Source organism: Antedon bifida, chromosome 6 (assembly GCF_963402885.1).
Source record: "Antedon bifida chromosome 6, ecAntBifi1.1, whole genome shotgun sequence".
Lineage (NCBI taxonomy): Eukaryota > Metazoa > Echinodermata > Crinoidea > Comatulida > Antedonidae > Antedon > Antedon bifida.
The window spans coordinates 28160202-28182113 of NC_136231.1; the positions used below are offsets into that span (position 1 = coordinate 28160202).

Here is a 21912-nt window from a genome sequence, read left to right on the forward strand (position 1 = left end):
ATATTTAAATGAAGCAAACTTGCTGAGAGTGTTTTCACCACGCAACACATGCGACGCAAGATTTATCGAAACTCCGAGCCATCTACTGACGGTCATGTTTTTGACAATTAAAATCACGGCATATTCAACGACCTGGTTTAAACGATCGTTTAAAAATTAGCGGTCCGGCTCGATTACATTATATTTAGTGATTTGAAAAAAACAAAACACCTCTTTTGTCATGATGTCATCGCGATGTGTTTATGAGAATCATCGACGGGAAAGCAAATAAAACAACAAGGGTCATGAAATGCTGCAGCATTGTTAATATTTTAATAGTAATACGTTTAAATAAAATGTAGCCCTAACGGGATAATTTTCATAGGCACTATACAGTCCTAGCCTTTGTTTTTATTGTACTTAATAAATGGGCGCGTAGTATAGTAGCACTGACCATGTTATTGTTATCTATTTTTAATCTATTTTAAAATAACCGGTTAAATTGCGTTATGCAGCAGAAACAGACCCCATGTGGCTTCATCAACTCTATTGATCGTCTGAGGTACCGCTATTCTACAATACGGGAGTGACGATCACAAAGGATGCCGACCTGCTTAGTGGAACGCGACCAAGCTCACCACGTGGCTTTTATCAACTTGCTCCTTTTACACTTAACTGTGACGCTAGAGATTGATAGTACACAAAGGATGTCGACGTATGCTTGGTGGAATGCGATCAAGCTGACGATGTGCTCCGACGTACTATTTTCAATATGAAAATGTGCAAACCATCGGTGATTGATGACCGTCGAAACGATACGTGTTTTTAAAATCTATTTAATTTAAAAAAAAAAAAAAAAATCTTTAAAAAATAGGGGGGGGGGGGGCGGAGGACGCCCCATACACCCCCACTAGATCCGCCACTGGAATCATACAATCGAATTTTTTTTCTCTATAGGCCTATGGCCGCAAAACGCATTTCCGGCTATTCTCTTTTGTTTATGAACTATAAGTTGGTGTAATTTCCAGCCCACAAATTTCAATTGCCGACCTTATATTGTCAGAGGACGGCATTCTCTTGCCGACCGAAATTAGGCTAGATCCCTCCTCCTTTCAAGCCTCCTAGCAACAACATGGTACATTAGGGATCGTATCATTGAGACTTTAACAGGCATATTCACCATCATGTGGTGTTTAGGTAAAAAACCATGGAATTAAGATGATCTCTGAATTCACTCAACCGTTGCATCTTGCACTTGCGTGTGAGCTGCATGCTTTCTCTATCAAGCAGCTGGCTGGGCACGTCACACGCACGCGGAGACCTGCGTAGGGGAATACCCTGTTATGTCAAGCAAACAACTATGCTCTGTGTACAGCTCGCTAGAGCTCCAGAACCACGATGTTAAGCAGTTATCAAATAGAACTTATCTTGTAAATTTTAGTGTTAGGTTTTTATATTTTAGTTAAAATATATATATATATATTAATTAAATTTATTAAGGCTTGACTAGGCCTGTAGTGAACAATCGTCGTGTTGTGTTAGTATGCCCAGCAAAAAAAAAGTGGGAGGCCAAGCGGAACTCGCTGTTCAGCGGGGGGATCGTACGATCCCCCCGATCCCCCCCTGGTTACAGGCCTGTATCCCTTCTTATGAACAGTACTGACAGTGAAGAGATTGTCAACGTTTTATGTGTGCTTGTGAGCTGAAATAAAAAGTATATATTTTAATATATGTATTTTATATTTAAAGGCTTCTAGAATTCTTCAAATAGATGCTCTTGCTGAAACATCTGAACTGTGTAATTATTTATCACGAGCAGAAGAAACTCAAGACTGTAAGTTTAAAAACTTTATTTTAAATACTGTAATAACCTTTTTTTAAAGCTATATTTATCAAACCAGGTATTAATGACTTTGTCATCTATAGATTTAAGTGAACTTCTATTTTGTTTAGATATGCCTGTACTACTTTATATGAAAGAACTTGGACCATCTGCCATTGACACACAAATTCGTTCTCTATCTCCAATTGGAGGAGGTTCTGTGCATATGATGATCTATTTCATACAATTTTTGAATTCTGCATTGTCTAGCAAACAAGATTATCAACTGGTACAGGCTTATTTGGGTTTGTTCCTAAAAGTGAGTATAATAATAATTTAGATACCTACATAAAATCAATACAAGATAATTTTCCAACCATAATTTTATCTTTACATTGAACTTTTGGTATGCTCATGATTTTAAATTTGTGTTCATATAAATATTTGTGTATATATTTTTAGATTCATGGGGAGTTCTTAACAAAGGATTCAGATTTGACAGATGAACTTGAAACTCTACAAAGAATTCAAACGACTGCTTGGAAAGAACTCAATAAAAAGTTTAACCAAAGTGCATGCATTGTAAACTACTTGAAAAATGCCACAATATGAGAAATGTTATAAAATAAATTATTCATATTTAGGTTTTAATTAACAATGACAATAAATGTAATTATTGGCCACCATTGAACAAAAGTCTTCCTTTTTACTCTTGGGTGCAACAACATGTGTATTGTTAATATTTTAACTGTACTATATTTTACTATACTTTCGATGATTATAGCTGTAGTCATAGCCTTACAGTTGTAGTTCCAACAACCTATTCGATGATTATAGCTGTAGTCATAGCCTTACAGTTGTAGTTCCAACAACCTATTCGATGATTATAGCTGTAGTCATAGCCTTATAGTTGTAGTTCCAACAACCTATTCGATGATTATAGCTGTAGTCATAGCCTTACAGTTGTAGTTCCAACAACCTATTCGATGATTATAGCTGTAGTCATAGCCTTACAGTTATAGTTCCAACAACCTATTCGATGATTATAGCTGTAGTCATAGCCTTACAGTTATAGTTCCAACAACCTATTCGATGATTATAGCTGTAGTCATAGCCTTACAGTTGTAGTTCCAACAACCTATTCGATGATTATAGCTGTAGTCATAGCCTTATAGTTGTAGTTCCAACAACCTATTCGATGATTATAGCTGTAGTCATAGCCTTACAGTTGTAGTTCCAACAACCTATTCGATGATTATAGCTGTAGTCATAGCCTTATAGTTGTAGTTCCAACAACCTATTCGATGATTATAGCTGTAGTCATAGCCTTACAGTTGTAGTTCCAACAACCTATTCGATGATTATAGCTGTAGTCATAGCCTTACAGTTGTAGTTCCAACAACCTATTCGATGATTATAGCTGTAGTCATAGCCTTATAGTTGTAGTTCCAACAACCTATTCGATGATTATAGCTGTAGTCATAGCCTTACAGTTGTAGTTCCAACAACCTATTCGATGATTATAGCTGTAGTCATAGCCTTACAGTTATAGTTCCAACAACCTATTCGATGATTATAGCTGTAGTCATAGCCTTACAGTTATAGTTCCAACAACCTATTCGATGATTATAGCTGTAGTCATAGCCTTACAGTTGTAGTTCCAACAACCTATTCGATGATTATAGCTGTAGTCATAGCCTTATAGTTGTAGTTCCAACAACCTATTCGATGATTATAGCTGTAGTCATAGCCTTACAGTTGTAGTTCCAACAACCTATTCGATGATTATAGCTGTAGTCATAGCCTTATAGTTGTAGTTCCAACAACCTATTCGATGATTATAGCTGTAGTCATAGCCTTACAGTTGTAGTTCCAACAACCTATTCGATGATTATAGCTGGTGGTGAATTAACAACTCCCTGACATAGCTGTATCAACCAATTTGATGATCATATATAAGCTAAGAAAATGTGATGATATACAATTCCCTTGTAATTAAAAATAAAATGAATTACAAAGTGAAATTAAAAAGTTGAGTATTATTTCGAGTACAGAATTCTAGAAAAAGCTCTTGTAATTTAGAAGTTCTTCTATCATTTTCTTTTTTGTTTATTATTTACATTGTAATTCATATTACAATAGCCCTCCAGTTCCTGGCATAATAAGGTCCAATTTCAAATAGTTGTTTTATTCAGTGCTGTATGTTCATGTAACAATATCATTACAATGTACACAATTGGCGTGTATATTGTTACCATGGGAAAGTTCACTGAAGCAAATGTCTAATTTAATTAAAAAGTATTTATTGGATACAATCGATCAGAAGTCTTTCTATAAGGCGCGAGTGGACACGCAAGTTATGGCATTTTAAGGCTCCTGCAATTGTTTAATCATTTAACAGGTAGAGTAAATAAACATTTTATTTGTCATGTCGTTTAGCCAGTTTCTCTTTGCATTAAACATGTTTAAGCATATATATTTAGTTTACACATTTTTAAAAATAAATTCGATTATATATTAATAGGAATGGAAAAGGCACAGCGTAAAACGCTTCTACTGAACAAATCCCGCTTAGTTGGCGATATCCAAACCGAGCAAATAATTTGGGAGCTAAAACAGTTTGAAGTGTTAACACCCATACTCTTTAAAGATATTGAACAAGAAAGCGGACGTAAAGCGAAACTTAATCGCCTTATTGATCTCATTACATCATGTGGCCCTAAATCTTTCCAAATATTTATTGAAATTTTAACAAAACATGGATATAATGAACTAGTGGAAAGTTTAAAAAGTGATTATCAAAGATTCCGAAATGACGACGCCAGCAAAAAAAGTAAGTTAACAAAACTGAATACCTTTTTTGTGGCATTAAATAAAACTGTATGCATTGGTCTTTATGTATTTATTTTCTTTTATAGTTTTTTATATCCTTCAGTAATGACGGGGGGAATTATTGATGTCAATATCATTATACATAGGCATTATGCAGTGAGTCGAAAACATTATATTGACACTTGATAAAGCATGAGATTTGAATTGAATATGATAAATTATGCGTTTGTTCATTAAATTCCAATAAACCTGATTAGAAGTATCTACAGCAAATATAGATTTAACGGTAATTATACACTACCTATGGCCAAGATGTTATAATATAATATAAATACAATCCCTTAAATAATGATACGATTCGTTAATGTATGATGCAATCAGCTAAATGATAATGCAGTCCGTCAAATAGAAATAATTCAATCCGTGAATTAATAATTCAATCCCTAAAATACAAATAATTCAATCCGTTAATTAATAATTCAATCCGTTAATTAATAATTCAATCTGTTAAATAGAAATAATTCAATCCGTTAAATAGAAATAATTCAATCCGTTAAATAGAAATAATTCAATCCGTTAAATAGAAATAATTCAATCTGTTAAATAGAAATAATTCAATCCGTTTAATAGAAATAATTAAATCCGTTAATAATTAATTCAATCCGTTAATTAATAATTCAATCCGTTAAATAGAAATAATTCAATCCGTTAAATAGAAATAATTAAATCCGTTAATAATTAATTCAATCCGTTAATCAATAATTCTATCCGTTAATTAATAATGCCATCGGCTAAATAATAATTTGTCAAAATAGTCCGTAAAAAATAACCCCGTGAAGTAGGCCCGGTAATATCATGATGCACTTCTAAAATATAATGCGCCCGTAAAATAATAATACGGGTGCGCCAGGAAAATAGTCAATTATAATTGAACCGTAAATTATTCAGCTGCTACACGTATGTCATTACATTTCCATTGTATTTTAATCTATTCTTAACATATTTTTTCGTAACGAAATCGTTTCAACTTGTACTTCAAGAGCCCAACATGAACCAAATAGACAAAACTAATTTAAGAAGAGCGATTTCATTTACTTCATCATCTATTGAATTACGTAGACGACATTCTCATCAGCAGTTTTACGATCAGGAATTGTCACATTTTTTAAGCAAAGATAAATCTCATAATCATGCTGTTGGAGTGACAACTTGTGAATGTTTACTTTGCAAACAGATCACATTATGTGGTAATCCAGTCTTAGGTACAGACAATAAGAAACATTTATATGTCCTTTTATTGAGGCTATGCTAGTACTATACTATACTTTTTTTATTTCTTCAAAAATTATTTATGTTAACAATACTATTTATCACTTGTTTGAAAATAAATAATAGAGTATGTTATTGAATTGTATTTCCAGAAACGAAACTGATTCCTATTCCACGTACATACGGTGAGGTATGTTTGAATAACCGTGAGAGTTTCATCGAAAATGTCTGGGCAGAACATATCGTACCAGAACTACGACCACCATTGCAGCTTAGCAATCTGGATAAACAACTATTACGATCGGAGAAATCTCGTCGGAATAGATCTGAAATATTGTTTGACTTGTTGTTACAAAAAGTGGATGAGCATGGTCATAAGGCATTCTTTATGCTGCATGGTATATTGGATAGAACGTATCCTCATGTGTCAGATCTTGTTTGGAATGACCTGATGAAAATGACGGCACCAACACCCGAGGTACACCTCCCAAGTAAGTTTCTTTACTTTATAGTACATACAAAGTATCACTCCGAAGACCGAATGGGTTCAATACCAAACCACAGTGACTAAAATTTACATTAACAAAATTAAAGGATATTTTTTTGGTAGGCCTATAACAATAGTTATATTAAAAAGTATCTGATGTATTATACATTAATTATAGAGCATTCTCCTGCACCTCCAAATCACAACAGAGACAACTTTATTGGAACGATGTCGGACACGGAGTATTCACAAGAACCGCATAAAAACAAAAAGCACACAGGTCTGAAGTCTAGTCTTAATGTTATGCAACAAGAACTTCTTAACACTGGAGCTGATAGCTTGGGAAGATCAAGACAACTTGACAGAGCATCACAATTAATTGCAGAAGCAAACAGTGCAATTAAAATGCTTGAAGCAAGAATTAAATGTGTTGAGCGTGAACGAGAAGACGCGCAGCATTTAGAAAGAGTGGCCAATATGCAATGTAAAGACCTTAAAAAACAAATAGAAATGCTTGAACATGAAAGCCGACAAATTCGTAAACAAGATGAAGATCACAGAAAACGTTGGGAAAACAACAAAAAATTGAAAATGGATGAGCTTCAGAAGATGAATGATGAATTGAAATCCTTGGAGAATGACTTGCACAAAACACAATTAGATCAGAATCAAAAGCATGAGGAATTAATTCAAAGGAAAAGAAATCTTGATATAATTGAGAGTAGCTTAAGCGAAAAAGACGAAAATCAACGAGATCGTTCTGCAAAATCAATGAAGAAACAACAGAACATAAAACAGCGAGACGTAGAGGTAACGAGACGCGAAGCCGATGTGATTATACGTGAAAGGGAAGTAGAGAACCGTGAGGATTCTTGTAGGAAGACAGGCCTCGAACAAAGACGTCGTTCAATGGAATTAAAAAGAAAGGAAGCAGAAGCAATTGTGCTTCAAGAGCAATATCAAATGAAGGAAGATAATATTAATGATCAGATAAAGGAAAACAAGATGTGAGTTGTTTTTGAGTTTTTTTAAACTATAAAAGCAGGGAAGAATTCTTCGCTGATAGAAGCCACTAAAAGGTGCTATTGTATTGCCATTTGTAAATCTCATTGACTGTGTTATCATTTTTCAAATATTACTTCAACATTATTGTTTCAAATTATAAGGTAAGATAAACTAATTTGGATTCAGTTTAGCACTATGCTTTACCACCACGTTTACAACTGGGATATACATAGTGAATTACCGTATACAGACATAAATAAATTTAAAAAGAAGATCCATAGGTCTACTAGTAACATAGTTATACTTGTGTGTATAATTTTGTGCTAGAGAAACAAATACTGTAAATTCAAAAATCAACTACCATTACGTCATTAATTTATTAAATGAAAAAAAAAATCTTATCGCATTGTCTTTAAATGGTATTAGTTTTGAATGGCATGCTACTTCACCGTCAGTCCACGTCTAGAGAACGCACTGCTTGTCTAGTCCAATCCACTGTAATTGTTTTTAAACTACTGTGGAGTAGCTTTGCGTCAGGGAGTTGAGTAATTGGTCAGATGTTTTGCCCTACTCTGACGTAATTTGTACTTTACTAAGTACATTTGAGAATACTTGCGAAAACATTCGCAAGTAGTTCTCGGGTGGGACTCGAACCCACGACCTCCAGATCACTAGCCTGGCGTTCATACCTCTAGACCACCAGTTCCTAACCCTAACTTTTTTCGCTCAAGCGAATATAGAGAGCTTTTTATTGTGCTTGATCCAATCGTCACTTATTGTTGCTAAATTCATAGAAAATAGTATTATTATAATATTCGAGATTCGTTTGATTTCAGAAGGCAAAGTGAAATCATGGCTCAGTTGAAAGATCTAAAGAAACAAGGAGAGAATTTAGATGAACAGAACATGGAGCAAAATATGAAGGAGGAGCAACTAAGGGAGAAGGAAAACAGTATCGAACAACGGGAGCGGGATACTAAAGCTGCATTGCATCAGAAAACCACGGCACTTGAAGAAGAGAAAGAACTTCTGGAATTGGAGAGGCAGCGTTGGTACAGTGAATGGCGTCAAAAAGAGCATAACATTAAACAAACAGAAGAAGAATGGAACAAAAAAACAGACGAGTTACATGATCGAGAAAGAACATTGAGAAACATGGAAGACGAAATGAATAAAAAGAATAATGAATTAAGACAAGCACAAAAAGAATTCAAAGAGAGAACAGACGAAAATCAGAGAAAGGAAGAAGAGCTCACAATTGAGGCTAAAAGATTATATGAAAAAGAACACAAGCTAAAATCTCGCAAAACAGATTTGGACAGAAGAGAGCAAGATATTGGTTCAATAGACCATGGGAGACGAGTGTTAAATGAAGATGTTGAACGTTTTGAAGCAGAGCAAAGAGATCGTGAAAAAGATTTCATGTTGAGATATGAAGAAATGGATACCAAATATGAACAGTTGCGAAAACAAGAAGATATGCTGATCAATATACAGATGAAACAGAGACAAAGAGAATTGCTGTTACAAAAGAGGGAAAATAATAATTATATGCTTGAAGATGATCCAAGTAATACGGTACAGAATAACGTAGAAACGGTTACACGTACATCAAGTGACAGTGGTTTGACAGACGAGCCTATTATGTGTGAGTATACTATTGTACAAAGAGGTGATGATCAAAACTCTCCACGACGGTTTCAACCTTTTAACATTAAGGTTTCGCCAGGCTTGACTATCTGGGGTCTAAAAACAATACTAGATAAAGAAGAGGGAATACCGACTCACTGGCAGCGGTTTTATTATGGAGGAATTCAACTTGATGATACCACAACCCTTTCTGAAAATTCAATTGTACCCGAATCTTCGATATATTTAAAATTAGACGTGAAAGAAGGTTCAACAACTATCATTCTTAAAACTGGACAGAGAACACGGATGATTGACGTTGACTTAAATGAAACAGTTGCCGTGACGAAGGCGCGAATATACAAGTATGAAGGTGTACCACCACATCAGCAAATACTGTTACATCGGGATGTCGTTATGGATGACGGTAACTTACTTCACGACTTTAATCTACACAAGAACTCTGCAATATCAATGAAATTAAACTACCGCATATGGGTTAGAACTAAATCAAATACACTGATTCCCTTGGAGGTCGATGAACTTTCGACAATTAGAAATGTCAAATTTCTTTTGAGAGAAGCTGCTGGCGTTTGTGTTGATTCTCAAAAGCTAGGATTTAGAGGAAAGTTCCTAGATGACAGCCGTTCCCTCATTCACTATAAAATATGTGAGGGAAGTACAGTAGATCTTACTTGTGCGGTAACCATCTCTCAAAAACCAGCAGGTGAAAGTTTGAAAATGGAATTAGATCCATGTGTGACTGTTAAACAGTTAAAAGAAGAAATACGAAGAATAAAAGCAATACCAGTAAACAGACAAGCATTAGTAGTTCGTGATCAGCATCTGCATGATGGTGATATGGTAATGGATCATTTGAAGAAGGGATCAATCATTAATCTACATAGTGGTAATGTAATGGTTGTCTCTTCATCTGGAAAGGTAATACTTAGTGATGTACAGCCATGGCATAATGTTTTGAAAGTCAAAGAGATGGTTGAGCGTAAGACTGGAATAACAGTGCATATGCAACATTTGGAATATCAAGGGTCTGCCTTAGTTTCGGGCAGTTTACGACTATCGGATTTCGATATTAAAAATGGGAGTGTCTTGCAAATGAAACAAATAGAGGGTTAGATCATTAAATGCCATTTTCAATCGTAGAAGGTATTATTCGTTGTGCTTTAATAAATGTATGTCCTAGTAGTACTGTAGTATTATGTAAGTGATACTTTATTTGGATTTATATTTAGAGATGAGAATCGTAAAGTACAGTTTATGCTATACGTGTTTAGGGAGAGATAATTCCTATAGTTTAAAAGCAAAAAACAGTTGAAATTGGTCGCTGCTAGAAACTGCTACATGAAAGGAGTCGAAAGCCGGGTTTTAGTCTTGGTTAAAGATGTATTGTCCCTTTAACTAATTAAAAAAAAAAATTTTTTTTAATATTTCGAAAAAAGTGGGTCATTTTGAAGTATCATAATAGTTATTAACTTTCACCAAAAATTAGTCGAAAAAAAAATAATTTAACCGAAATACAGATGTTTCTTTGTTCAAAAAATAACTTTGACTTCCAGTCAAAGTTTTCGATCAAAACATATCTCATAATGCAACGCGCTTGTTTGGCTACTCTGTATGCATACTCATAAAACTTCCTCGCGATCTGTGTGAAAACACCTTCTCAACCGCGACGAGTTGTAAACAATCCTAATTAGCATCATGCATAATGCATACTTGTGGTTTGAAATCTTTGTTTACTTTTGCTCGTGACGATTTTCAGACGAAATGTAATCAAATTAATTAACCTGTTAATTATGTAAACTTGATGTTTTTGGGTAGAATTTTCGACTTAAAGTGAATAACTTTAACATTACTTTGATATGGCCAATTTAAATTTAGAATATTTTTTTTTTTCATTTTTTGTGTTTCAAGGGACAATACATCTTTAACTAGGAACAACGGATACAAAATAACTAATCAAATCTATCTTCATTGTTGTATAGGCCTACACTGTTTTAAGCAATGAACCAATATTTTTCGGAATCCTTTCATTGTCCGCCTTATTTGACCTATTATTATTATTGTGATTATGTGGAACAATAAAGTCTATAGTAGTTCTTAATTTTGCCTTTTTTGCTAAAGTATATGAATAATCTCGTGGAGATGTAGTGAGTGTGAGAGAATAGTGCAAGTCCGGTCGTATGTAAAGTATATGAATAATCTCGTGGAGATGTAGTGAGTGTGAGAGAATAGTGCAAGTCCGGTCGATAATAAATTACGCTGCGTGACTCTTATAAAACACAATTTAAGAAAATTATACAAGTAATATAATTAAAGAGTGTAAAAAATGGTATTCAACGAAACTATATTCAATCAAATGTAAATAGGAAATGTAATACAGAATTGGTAAAAGTACACAGCAATTCTTAACATGGCTTAAATTCTGGCTTATATCAACCACAATGGTTTCACAAAGTGTAAACTATTACAATGCATCCATTCAACATGATTTATTATCGTTATTTCCACCACTATTTATGAGTACGAAAAATTGACACCAATAAAGAACATGAAATTAAATAACAACATAGTAAATAATATACATTAGATATTAGTCTTTTGTAAAATCTGTGATGTGTTTGTTGGTCATTGAAACGGTAATGTCATTGGTTGTGGACTTTGCAGATATGACATCACAACGGCAGATATAGACAACCTTGAAATAAGAAGAAAAAAAAGTTATTAAGTGTACTGTAGGTTAGGAAATCGGCAAATAGTATTCCTCATTACCCTGTCAGACAATACAACCAAATCAATTGGCAACCAATTACTTAGTAATATAAATAATCATGTACGTGTGATATTCTTTGCATTACATATAGAGTAATCCTTTTAAATTTTACAGGTAATATTACATTCATTACAGAAATGCTTATTAATATCTATGAATTACATGACGCATGAATGGCACAAACCACATATATCACGTACATAAAACTGCTAAATGTTTGTTTTCCATCTTCTGTAACTCTGGAATTTGCAAAACTAATAAAAGAACAAAATACAGCTACCCAAGCACACCATTTCATCTAGAAAATAATAATAACTTTCAAATTAAAATATAAGCATCTCTCATTGTGGCCACAATACATACATTCCAGAGGTGGTCTTTGGAAAGGATTTTCTGTTTAACATTTATACTTTAATATTCACGGTAAATTATTCCAATCTTTAATGTAATATAAAAAGGTTTTGGTGTAAATTACCTTCAACATTAGTCCGCACATACTGAAAATCATACCAAGTAAATTCATGTAATCTGCCATAGGGTCATCTGGTGGTGCATTGCTGTCTACAACTGGGGGTTTGTACCTAAATAAACATTCAGCGGGTTAGAAGTGACCACTATATAATATACATTCGGTTTAGTGAGCACTATAATATATATTCGGTTTAGTGAGCACTATAATATATATTCGTTTTAGTGACCACTTTTAAATCTACTGTTTGAATCATTTGTCATTGATGTGACTATGCTGTAATCCTGGAGGGTACTTGTATAATAAACAAAAATAGGGTCTAATTAAATATAAATACCATGCCTAAAAAGTATGTCAAGGCCTAGTCCATTATGCGTGGTCAATAAATAGGATGGTAGAGTCTACAGTAGGTCCTGCTGCTAGACAATAAAGCACTAAGCTTACCACCAGTATAAAGTAATGAAATATACTTTAATAGGCCAGTAGAGTAGGCCAGACTGAATGGCTTGTTCATTAATGATAAAATAAATTAATGTTATCGTGCTATGTCTATTATTTCTTTTCCCTGCTTCTACTATTATAAATTGTTATTACCTATTATTATTAATTCCTATATATATATATTAGGTCTAGGCCCTAGGCTAGAGTGTGTGGTAATAAAAGCTTTTTCGTTTGTTTTGTTGTGGGGTTGGTTGTCCCCCGTCCCCCTCCTCCCTCCCTACTGTTCTATTTCTTCTCACTTTTTACAATGAATGTTATATTTTGTCATACTCCATACACAAATCCTATCAATCATAGATAGGTAATAGCCTAGCAGGCCTGCCTAATCAAGTAGTAGTAGGCCTAGGTAGGTTCCGTAGCCTAGGTCTATTTATGGCGCCCTCTACTCTTACTAGGCCTAGAGTCTGTACTCTCTAGCAGGCTTAGCTTTAGTAGTAGACTAGGCCTAGGCTAGTAGTAGTAGTAGGCCTAGCAAAGATTGTATAGCGCCGCTAGCCTATACAATCTTTGGGCCTAGGCCTAGCTAGGTCTAGAGTAGAGGTCATAATCATACACTGTGTCTGTGTCTGTGGACTACTCATACTCAAATCAGAAACGCTCGCAACACATACCGTTTTGCTTTGCTTGGTTTGCGAACCTCAGCAGAATTATTCGACGACATAACATTAACAAAGGAGAAAAAATGGCGATAAAAACACTGGTTTTCGTCGGAGCGTTTTCGTCTCCGGTTCGTCTCCTCACTTTCTTTTCAACCTCCAACCAACAGCGTAGCGTCGCGTTCCGCCTGGCCGCACACCGTAAAGATTGTATAGCGCCACTTAGCGGTGCTATACAATTTGTTTTCATGATGGAAATAATGAAAGGGGATTAGACACTGGCTAGACAACATTATTTTCAAAAATATCAACAGAAGGCATGCGTCACCACAAACGTGGCCACAAACTTTTTAATTATTTCTGTACAAATTTGGTTTTTATTTATTTAAATAAAATTAAACGGCAATCATCAATAGGCCTCTAAAATGTGATTAAAACTGCACTGCACTGAAAAATGTTTTAATGTGTATACAATTCACAATTAATTACAATATTTAAACAAAAGAAGGGGTTCTTCTTGGCATCCATGGGCCTACACACAGACCAGTTGAACATTCAGGAACAATTAAGATATACACAAATTTAAATAAAATATGTACATAATGGTAAAATCGAGGGCGAGACACTCCCTGAGTGGAAAGAATGATGACGTCTAACGACGATGGGTTTTCCATGTTTTTAAGCGCACATAAAGTGTCCACTACAGAAGTATTAAATACCAGTATTATACAAAAGAGGAGGAGCACCGTGTTCGTCTGCCGGAGGCAATAAACCGATCATGAGCGACTCTGTAGTACTCAATTTAAATACCAGTATTATACAAAAGAGGAGGAACACCGTTCGTTTGCCGGCGGAGGCAATAAACCGATCATGAGCGACTCTGTAGTACTCAATATAATTTCTTTAGTTTCTTAATATAGTTTTTGGAGTTTAATTCAATATTTTTATAGAGCGCGTTTGTTTGTCCGTGAATATAGATATGAAAGTATGGAGAATGTTTACACATTTTCGTCGAATTTCTAATGTAGTAATGGTGTTTTTGCGCATTCCAAATTAAATTTATACCGAGTATACCCCGGAAGATCGATCCCATACACATTGTATTATTTCACCATTAGTTAAATCTGAAACCAATTATGATGTCTGTCTGTTAACAACATTGTCTGGCATTAATATTGATGCCTCTCATTCCTACTACTACTAGTGCCAAACTCATTATAATCAACCCTACCAGACGCGCATCAAAGGTGACATAATCATTTTTAACGAATCTCCATCTGACACCTCACAAACATTACCCACAAAAGCACCAAAACACAAGTGCTTTAATTATCAGAAACTCATTATAGCATAATTTCCGACAAGCCCGTGCATTGGTCACAATTTGTTACTACAACTCAGTCATGATGTAGGCATACTATATAGTTCTTACATTAGATGGGATGCCAGGAGTGACGTGTAATTTCAGTCAGGTTGTTGCTGCCTTGTTTGTTACAGATGTCGCGCGCACTCATACCGTTTCGAACAAACCGCTTGGATGATGAATTGATACTTGTATTTTATCGTTTGATATTAATTTGTATAGTTCATATCGAGGGGATTGACTATCATATTAACCCATGCGGGAAAATAATAAATCTTCATCTATAAAAGTGTCTTATTTGTTTTAAACAAATATAATAATCCTAAATATAAATAATTGTTGGTTAATAATTATAATAAATGAACCAAACCATACACAAAATCTAAACAGATTAACCGAGATTAAGCCCAATTCCAATAATGTCATTAACCGTCTATACAATAATCAATGATTCAACTCAGTTGTAGTCTAGAAAAATTACTCCAGGCTTTCAATATACATACTTATTATTATTGACTGTAGGTAGGAAGATATAATAAATATAAAGTTTGGGTTGTCGTTGCATTGTGTGTGTGAGAGGGCGGGATTGCATACTGGAGTAAACTATTTTTTAAAAACAAACACGCATTTTATCACGAGATCATCTCGTCGATTCTCGTCTGGCTCGCGCTGCTGTCTGCTGATCAACTAAAAACTAGGCCTAGGAGACAGTAGTACGAATTAATTTAATTTTACCATGTCTGTAGCCCGTGTAGCATATGTTTCATCGTCAATAATAACAGCAATAGTAGTTGGTATACGTAAGTATGTTTTTTTAAATATTGCGTAAGGTTAGAAAAGAAGATAAGAATGAAATGAAAGGCAAAAAAGCCTCTACTACTCTAGGCCTAGGCTAGTAGGCCTAGCCCTAGCCTATTAGTCGCCGCATACTACCTAGAGCCTGCTAGTAGGCTAGCCTACTATCTAGGGGAAGCTAGGCTAGTAGGTAAGGTAAGCCAGGCTCGGCCTAGATAAGAATTTACGATAAAAAAAGGCTGTGAAGCTTTCTAAAACATGTCAAATTGGGCGCTACTGCAGTTTCGCACCACACCGTTATATCTTCGATTTCTCACCTAAATTTTTTCTCACACTCACATCATACAATTTGGGCCATTATGTAACATGTTCCCATGATTTAGGCACCGTTAAATTACATTTATCACAATAAAAAATGCCTTTCAAAACAGCTCCTTTTCCGCGAATACTTCGATCGAACGAACTGTTCAATCGAACTGTACATCAATGTATGTTTTATTTTCTGTTAATATTTTTAAACTGCAGAGCGTGGTTTTATATTGAACCTGCTGTACATATCAAAACGGCGACGATATGAGTCCGTACATATAACATTTTATTTTTTTTAAAACAATTCACAGTTTAAACAAGAAATATTTCTTACAAAAAACGCTGCTCGCTTATTGACGTAACAGTTTTAAAGATAAATTGTCCCTCTGAAAAATATTTTTTATTTGAAATTTGTTTTTGAATTTGTCATTTTATTGTCACATAATAGTTATTTTACCTGAAAAAATGTAATTAAAAGCAAAAAATACTTCAATTGTCTGTCAGACAATGATTTTTGAGTTATAATTAAACGTTTCTTTTCTCTTTTTATAATGTGAATTTTGTTACCGAAGTGAATAACTTTGATATGAAACAGACTCAATTTAGTTTATTTTATTGCTAAGGTCAAGTCTGGAGGTCACTTCATCACACCTTAGATACTTCAAGTGTGAAGTGTCATATTACAAACAAAAACTTTCCTGGACTGTTTTGATAATAATTCAATGATTATCTGACAGCAAAATACAGTATTGTCATGGGACTCATAAATACCAGAAATACAGTTGGTGCTTGATTTCATCTAATAAATGAGTCATCTCGTGTGACGTAGCGGGCTAGAGCAGCAGCGTGAAAAATCAAAATCGTCATCATCATATTCATAGCAAATATTGTTATCTCACTGTAATAAAAAATACAAAATGATTTGTTTTTGTTTTAGTGAATGTATTGATTAGCGACCGAGATAATTTTCTTTGATAGCCACTATTATATTATGAATAATAATATTAATTTAACCTCTATTACGCCAGCTGAAAACATTTCTTGCCTTTCAAAACTAAATAGGCCTATATATGTGTAATCGGATTTCATAACACTGCCCTCTATAGTTTCTACATTCTTGGGGAAATTGAAGCATACATTCTGGCAATTGTTAAATATAAGATGGCAAACATTTCGTGTGTTGACAGCGAGTTCAGTATCGTTCAAAATGTTTTGAAAAGTATTGTTATTTAAAAAGAATTACTTCGTAAGTGATCGAATCGTATAAACATGTTACATAATATTATGTTGTGAGTGTGAAAAAGGAAAGTTTAGGTGAGAAATCGAAGATATAACGGTGTGGTGCGAAACTGCAGTAGCGCCGTCAAAATTGTATAGAATAACATCTTCTTGAGATTTTGAGATCAAAATTTGTCTTTTATTTCGACTCTTATCGTCAATACCGTTACCACACATTACCATTACTTGTTACTATTAGAATTAGGTACTTTTACGAAGGAGAATCACAGAAAGAGTAACAAATAAATCCTTTAAATTGATGAATTTTACAGACGTGTTTCGCCAACTCAAGTTCAATATACATTTTCGCCGTTTATATAGTAGAACAAAGAGCTAGAGATATTTAGTGAACAATCATATGGTGCGGTTAAAAATATTTCATGAAACCATATCAGAGCTGCGCTTTATACATTGGTAGTTTCCTCTACAACAGCCTACATGATTTTGCCTACCTACCGTACATGTTTTTGCTGACCAGAGATTACCATTTAAAAAAAAAAAAAAAATCGCATACAACAATCGGTTTTCATAGCGAAACAAATTTGTCTAGAACACCAATGTTATAAGATTGATGCTCACAGACTTGAATTGTATTTTTATGAACTAGTATGTCCATTTTAAACTATGAACAATTATACATACAATAATTCTATAACTTTAATTGTTTTTTTTTTATTAGAAACACAGATCACTAAAAACAGTACAGTAAGTTTTACCTACCATTTAATTTATTGAAAGTATTCTTGTTATCCACAGTGCTTTACTATACTTTAACTGATCAACTTTATAGGATTGACATAGGATGGTAAGTACTGTATTTATCAAACATTTCCATATGTCTAGGTTAATCATTGTTCTATCTTTTTTTCTTTCGCATTTTATTTTTTTTATTTTATTTCATTTTTCTTTTATTTATTTACTGAAATAAATCTTTATCCACTATTAAGTTTTTTAAACCTATCGTTTTACAGTTCTGAATTGATACTAATAAATTTATTGCTAAATAGTTGCTATGGAATTGTATTGGATTCTGTGTATGTAATATTCAAGTTGTGTTCTGCAACAATACTGTGGCTTAATATAAAGTATTGCATTCCTTTATATTATTAAATAAAAATGTAAATATATGTTGTTATTTTTATTGCAGGTTTTTGACTTCACTCTCCCCCTACATGTGGGCTAACTTGGGTATTGCTTCATCAATATCATTTTCGGTTATAGGAGCAGCATGGTATGTAGTTTAATACAATATCTATATTAAACAGTAACAAATAGTATTGCTTCATTTCATGATTTAAATACTGAATCTCCTCCTCGGATTTAAAATTATAATATATACCATATATTTTTTGTATTTCCCTCTATCACTCAATGAATTTAATTTAGTAAGTACATTTTAAAATTTGCGGTACACCACGTGTGTTAGTTCTGAAAAGAACTGTTGAGTTTCTCGACGTTTCGATCAATATACTTTGATCGTCCTCAGGAGTGATACCTGGTGTATACTGCATCCCATGTGAATGTGGAAAGGTATACATTGGGGAAACTGGACGCGACCTTCAAACCAGGCTTAAAGAACACCAAGGCCATGCCAGAAGAGGAGAGCAAGACAAATCATCAATAGTTATGCATTCTCACAAACAACAACACCGAGTTAATTGGAAAGATGCTGAACTAATTGCTACCGTTCCTTCTTGGCATTCCAGACGAACCAGGGAAGCTATTGAAATCTACAAACACAACACTGTTCATCAAGATATTGGATTTGTTATTAGTGACATTTGGCTATCTTTATTCAACAAGAATCTTCATCGACAGTAAACAATGCCATAGTTTCTGGCCAGTTTACATTTCACAACCCAGTCTGGACACATGGTCTTGTTTGGCCAGTCCACACCCAACTTTGAGACAATGCTATTGTTTTTAGCTTGTCTCACCCTGCTTTTCACACCTATCAGAAACAATGCTCTGCTATAGCTAGTTTCAATCCCTCCCACTGTGTAAACTTGCCATTGTTTCTGGCTTTCACACCAGTTCCACCCGTCCCACTTGTCCCACTTATATTCCAAGTTTCCTGGACTTTCTGCATTCTCACTCCTGAGGACGATCAAAGTATATTGATCGAAACGTCGAGAAACTCAACAGTTCTTTTCAGAACTAACACACGTGGTGTACCGCAAACTTTATATCAACATTCGATTTCGCCATGCAAACCTTCAAACAATATATTACATTTTAAAAAGAATAAAAAAATAAATTCTAAATATCTTCTTTTTTTTTTGCAGGGGAATATTCACCACTGGAACAAGCATTGTTGGTGGAGGTGTCAAAACACCTCGAATAAAAACAAAAAATCTTATTAGGTACAGCATCTTTTATATCATCATACTTTAGTTCAATAAAATTATAAATAGTGATTTGAAGGTAATTGAAAATTTAGTGATTTTTACTGTAATAAAAGTTAACCAAATATTTTTGATATATATTTCAGTATAATTTTTTGTGAAGCTGTTGCAATTTATGGTATAATAATTGCTATAGTTGTATCTAATCAACTTGAACAGTATGACACAACCAGCACCGACCCAGAATATCTTCTTAAGAATTATACTGCTGGTACGTATTATTCATATTTCTCATAATCAAAAATTTAATTAGTATGATTAAATTTTCAGGTTTTTAATTATTCAATTTATTAAAATATGCACTAGTGGATGCTCATATGTGTATCCAGAGGTGGTGCTATGGTTTGAGTGTTTTAATTGTAGATTGTCTAATCTTTTTCTTAGGCTATGCTATGTTTGGAGCTGGTTTAACTGTGGGTTTGTCAAATCTGTTTTGTGGAATATGTGTTGGAATTGTTGGTAGTGGTGCAGCCTTGGCAGATGCTCAAAACCCATCACTTTTTGTAAGAGTTTTGATTGTTGAAATCTTTGGAAGTGCAATTGGATTATTTGGCGTTATCATAGGAATCCTACAGGTATGTGAAAATTAATACATGACAAATATGTAAACCTTTCTAAAATGTTTAATTTAACACAATTTCATTTAGGGATTCTTTGCTTGTTGATATTTATGAGTATTCTATTGTTTTTTTAGACAACAAAGTTTGGATTTGAAGCAGCTTCATAAAGTGAAGAGCAAGCATGATATTACTTATTGGATTTTGTGCACTGTTCACATGAATAATCCAACAATTCTGGAATGGTGTAGTATGTGTTTAGTCTAATTGGTTAAATAATAGTTAATATATATATATATAGTTATTAATTGTTGTCTACCCTGTGTGATTGAATGGAGTAGGATAGCGTTTGTGTTGTTTAATTAACCTATAATGAACAGTGTCAGAAGGGAAACAGACATGGAAGCTGTTTTCTTTGGGTGTACATCATTGTGACACAAAACTATAAAACAAATAATGAATGGTTGTTATTCAACCTATAGACATGCTATAATTATAGGCTAGGCTAGGCTTTGTAAATTGGCATCTAGGGTAGATATAATTATACATTAATTTTATTAATGGTCAAAATACATCTTAGTCACAATATATCTTAGTTGGTTATTCACATTTTTAAAAATTATTACTTCACTTGGTGTTTATCTATGAACTGTAAATTAAACAAGTAAATAGTTATAGAATATAAGTTGTATAATAATTAAAATTATTTTCCAGATTAGTATTGTAAAAGAATGATACCAGCATTACAGAATCATAATACATTACCAATAGGAAAACTGATTTTGTTATTATGTGTATATTATGATATATTGATTCATATTGTTAGACCTACTCATTATGGTAAGCGATCTTTTCGTGAATGTGATTGATTTGAAACATGACCAAAATGATCATAAACCACAATTGGTAAACAAAACTCCAATAGTCTTGTATACATAGTTATATATTATAATCATGGAGCTATACAATTATATTTAACTCCATGTTATGATGTTGTATTTTAACTCAGATATATGCCAAGGTTGTTACTTGCAAAATTTGAGTAATGTTAATAATAAACTAAAGCTGGCTGTAGGTGTGTAGTAAATTATTACAAGGGAAATGGGAGTCGTCTGGTGCGAATTCAAGACAGACACCAAATTAAATGTCGACTGTCGTAAAAATCATGTTGAAATACATCATCATTTGAAAGACAGTAGTCAGTATGGCTTTGCCTAAATATGTGATTCTTGGGGAGAGAGAGTTCTATGTTTTGACAAAATATGTGAATAAAATATGTAATTTATGGACAAAATAAGACAAGGACTTGAATCAGTCTGAAATCAAATGTTCCATGTCTGTTGCCTACAGAACGTGGACTGCGTTGCTAAATAAGCAAAGAATTCTTATTGGCGCTGCTTGAACTTGAGCTGCACAGTGTAACAATACGAAACAACATTAAAATTTAGTGACTTCTATTTTATATCAATTTGCTCCAATGGTGCCAGATTGGGTCCACTTGAACATATATATATAAAAATTTAATCCCTAACTCTGACAGAGTGTTCTAGATGGCATTTAATAAATAATGCCGATTCGAAATAAGCGGGCCTTCGAGTTGTTAATGAAGGCTTGTCTGACCATTCCAACATTTTCGGGAACTTGTTTGAATAACGTGTTCGTATTTCTACCACGCTTCGAGCATTTGTCATCTTGGAAGAATAGCTTTTTCGTCATCCGATCATTATCGGATCTAATCAGATGTGCAGCATAATTTCGTTGCTGGGTTTTGATGAATGTGGATAAATCACATGTCTTACATATATTGTGAATGTCGATGTTTATG

At 33.8% G+C, this 21912-nt stretch overlaps 4 protein-coding genes across 5 annotated transcripts in view; 3 read left to right on the forward strand and 1 right to left on the reverse strand.

The window, feature by feature from the left end:
* LOC144845206 (WD repeat-containing protein 36-like) overlaps positions 1-2431 on the forward strand; it is a 24039-nt gene extending 21608 nt beyond the window's left edge. The window contains exons 20-22 of the mRNA XM_078702387.1: positions 1729-1813; positions 1933-2120; positions 2264-2431. Of these exons, the coding sequence (XP_078558513.1) occupies positions 1729-1813; positions 1933-2120; positions 2264-2413 (423 nt within the window). The 3' untranslated portion in view covers positions 2414-2431. The remainder of the gene's footprint in view (positions 1-1728; positions 1814-1932; positions 2121-2263) is intronic.
* LOC144845208 (V-type proton ATPase 21 kDa proteolipid subunit c''-like) overlaps positions 1-21161 on the forward strand; it is a 25842-nt gene extending 4681 nt beyond the window's left edge. The window contains exons 2-8 of one of the 2 annotated variants that reach the window (XM_078702391.1): positions 15479-15543; positions 17882-17930; positions 18273-18356; positions 19411-19488; positions 19617-19741; positions 19915-20105; positions 20225-21161. In XM_078702391.1, coding sequence (XP_078558517.1) covers positions 15480-15543; positions 17882-17930; positions 18273-18356; positions 19411-19488; positions 19617-19741; positions 19915-20105; positions 20225-20257 — 624 coding nt within the window. In that variant the 5' untranslated portion in view covers position 15479 and the 3' untranslated portion in view covers positions 20258-21161. Of the gene's footprint in view, positions 1-15386; positions 15544-17881; positions 17931-18272; positions 18357-19410; positions 19489-19616; positions 19742-19914; positions 20106-20224 lie in introns of those variants that run through there. The other variant, XM_078702390.1, reaches the window with a different exon arrangement.
* LOC144845772 (uncharacterized) lies at positions 4328-10445 on the forward strand. Its single transcript, XM_078703202.1, has 4 exons — positions 4328-4634; positions 6055-6393; positions 6568-7396; positions 8231-10445. Exons 1-4 carry the CDS (start codon positions 4328-4330, stop codon positions 10158-10160), a joined length of 3405 nt encoding a protein of 1134 aa, XP_078559328.1. The 3' UTR covers positions 10161-10445.
* Positions 11519-13555, reverse strand: LOC144845209 (PAT complex subunit Asterix-like). Its single transcript, XM_078702392.1, has 4 exons — positions 13396-13555; positions 12290-12395; positions 12015-12112; positions 11519-11739 (listed from the first exon to the last, which is right to left on the reverse strand). Exons 1-4 carry the CDS (start codon positions 13443-13445, stop codon positions 11670-11672), a joined length of 324 nt encoding a protein of 107 aa, XP_078558518.1. The 5' UTR covers positions 13446-13555; the 3' UTR covers positions 11519-11669.
* Positions 21162-21912: the final 751 nt, after the last annotated feature.

Coding starts and splice junctions, on each gene's coding strand:
- LOC144845209 (XM_078702392.1), bottom strand. CDS start 13,445: ATGTCGTCGAATAATTCTGCTGAGGTTCGCAAACCAAGCAAAGCAAAA. Junction 12,113..12,289: donor TGTGCGGACTAATGTTGAAG/GTAATTTACACC, acceptor ATTATTTTCTAG/ATGAAATGGTGTGCTTGGGT. Junction 11,740..12,014: donor CAAACATTTAGCAGTTTTAT/GTACGTGATATA, acceptor TCTTATTTCAAG/GTTGTCTATATCTGCCGTTG.
- LOC144845772 (XM_078703202.1), top strand. CDS start 4,328: ATGGAAAAGGCACAGCGTAAAACGCTTCTACTGAACAAATCCCGCTTA. Junction 4,635..6,054: donor TGACGACGCCAGCAAAAAAA/GTAAGTTAACAA, acceptor TTGTATTTCCAG/AAACGAAACTGATTCCTATT. Junction 6,394..6,567: donor ACCCGAGGTACACCTCCCAA/GTAAGTTTCTTT, acceptor CATTAATTATAG/AGCATTCTCCTGCACCTCCA.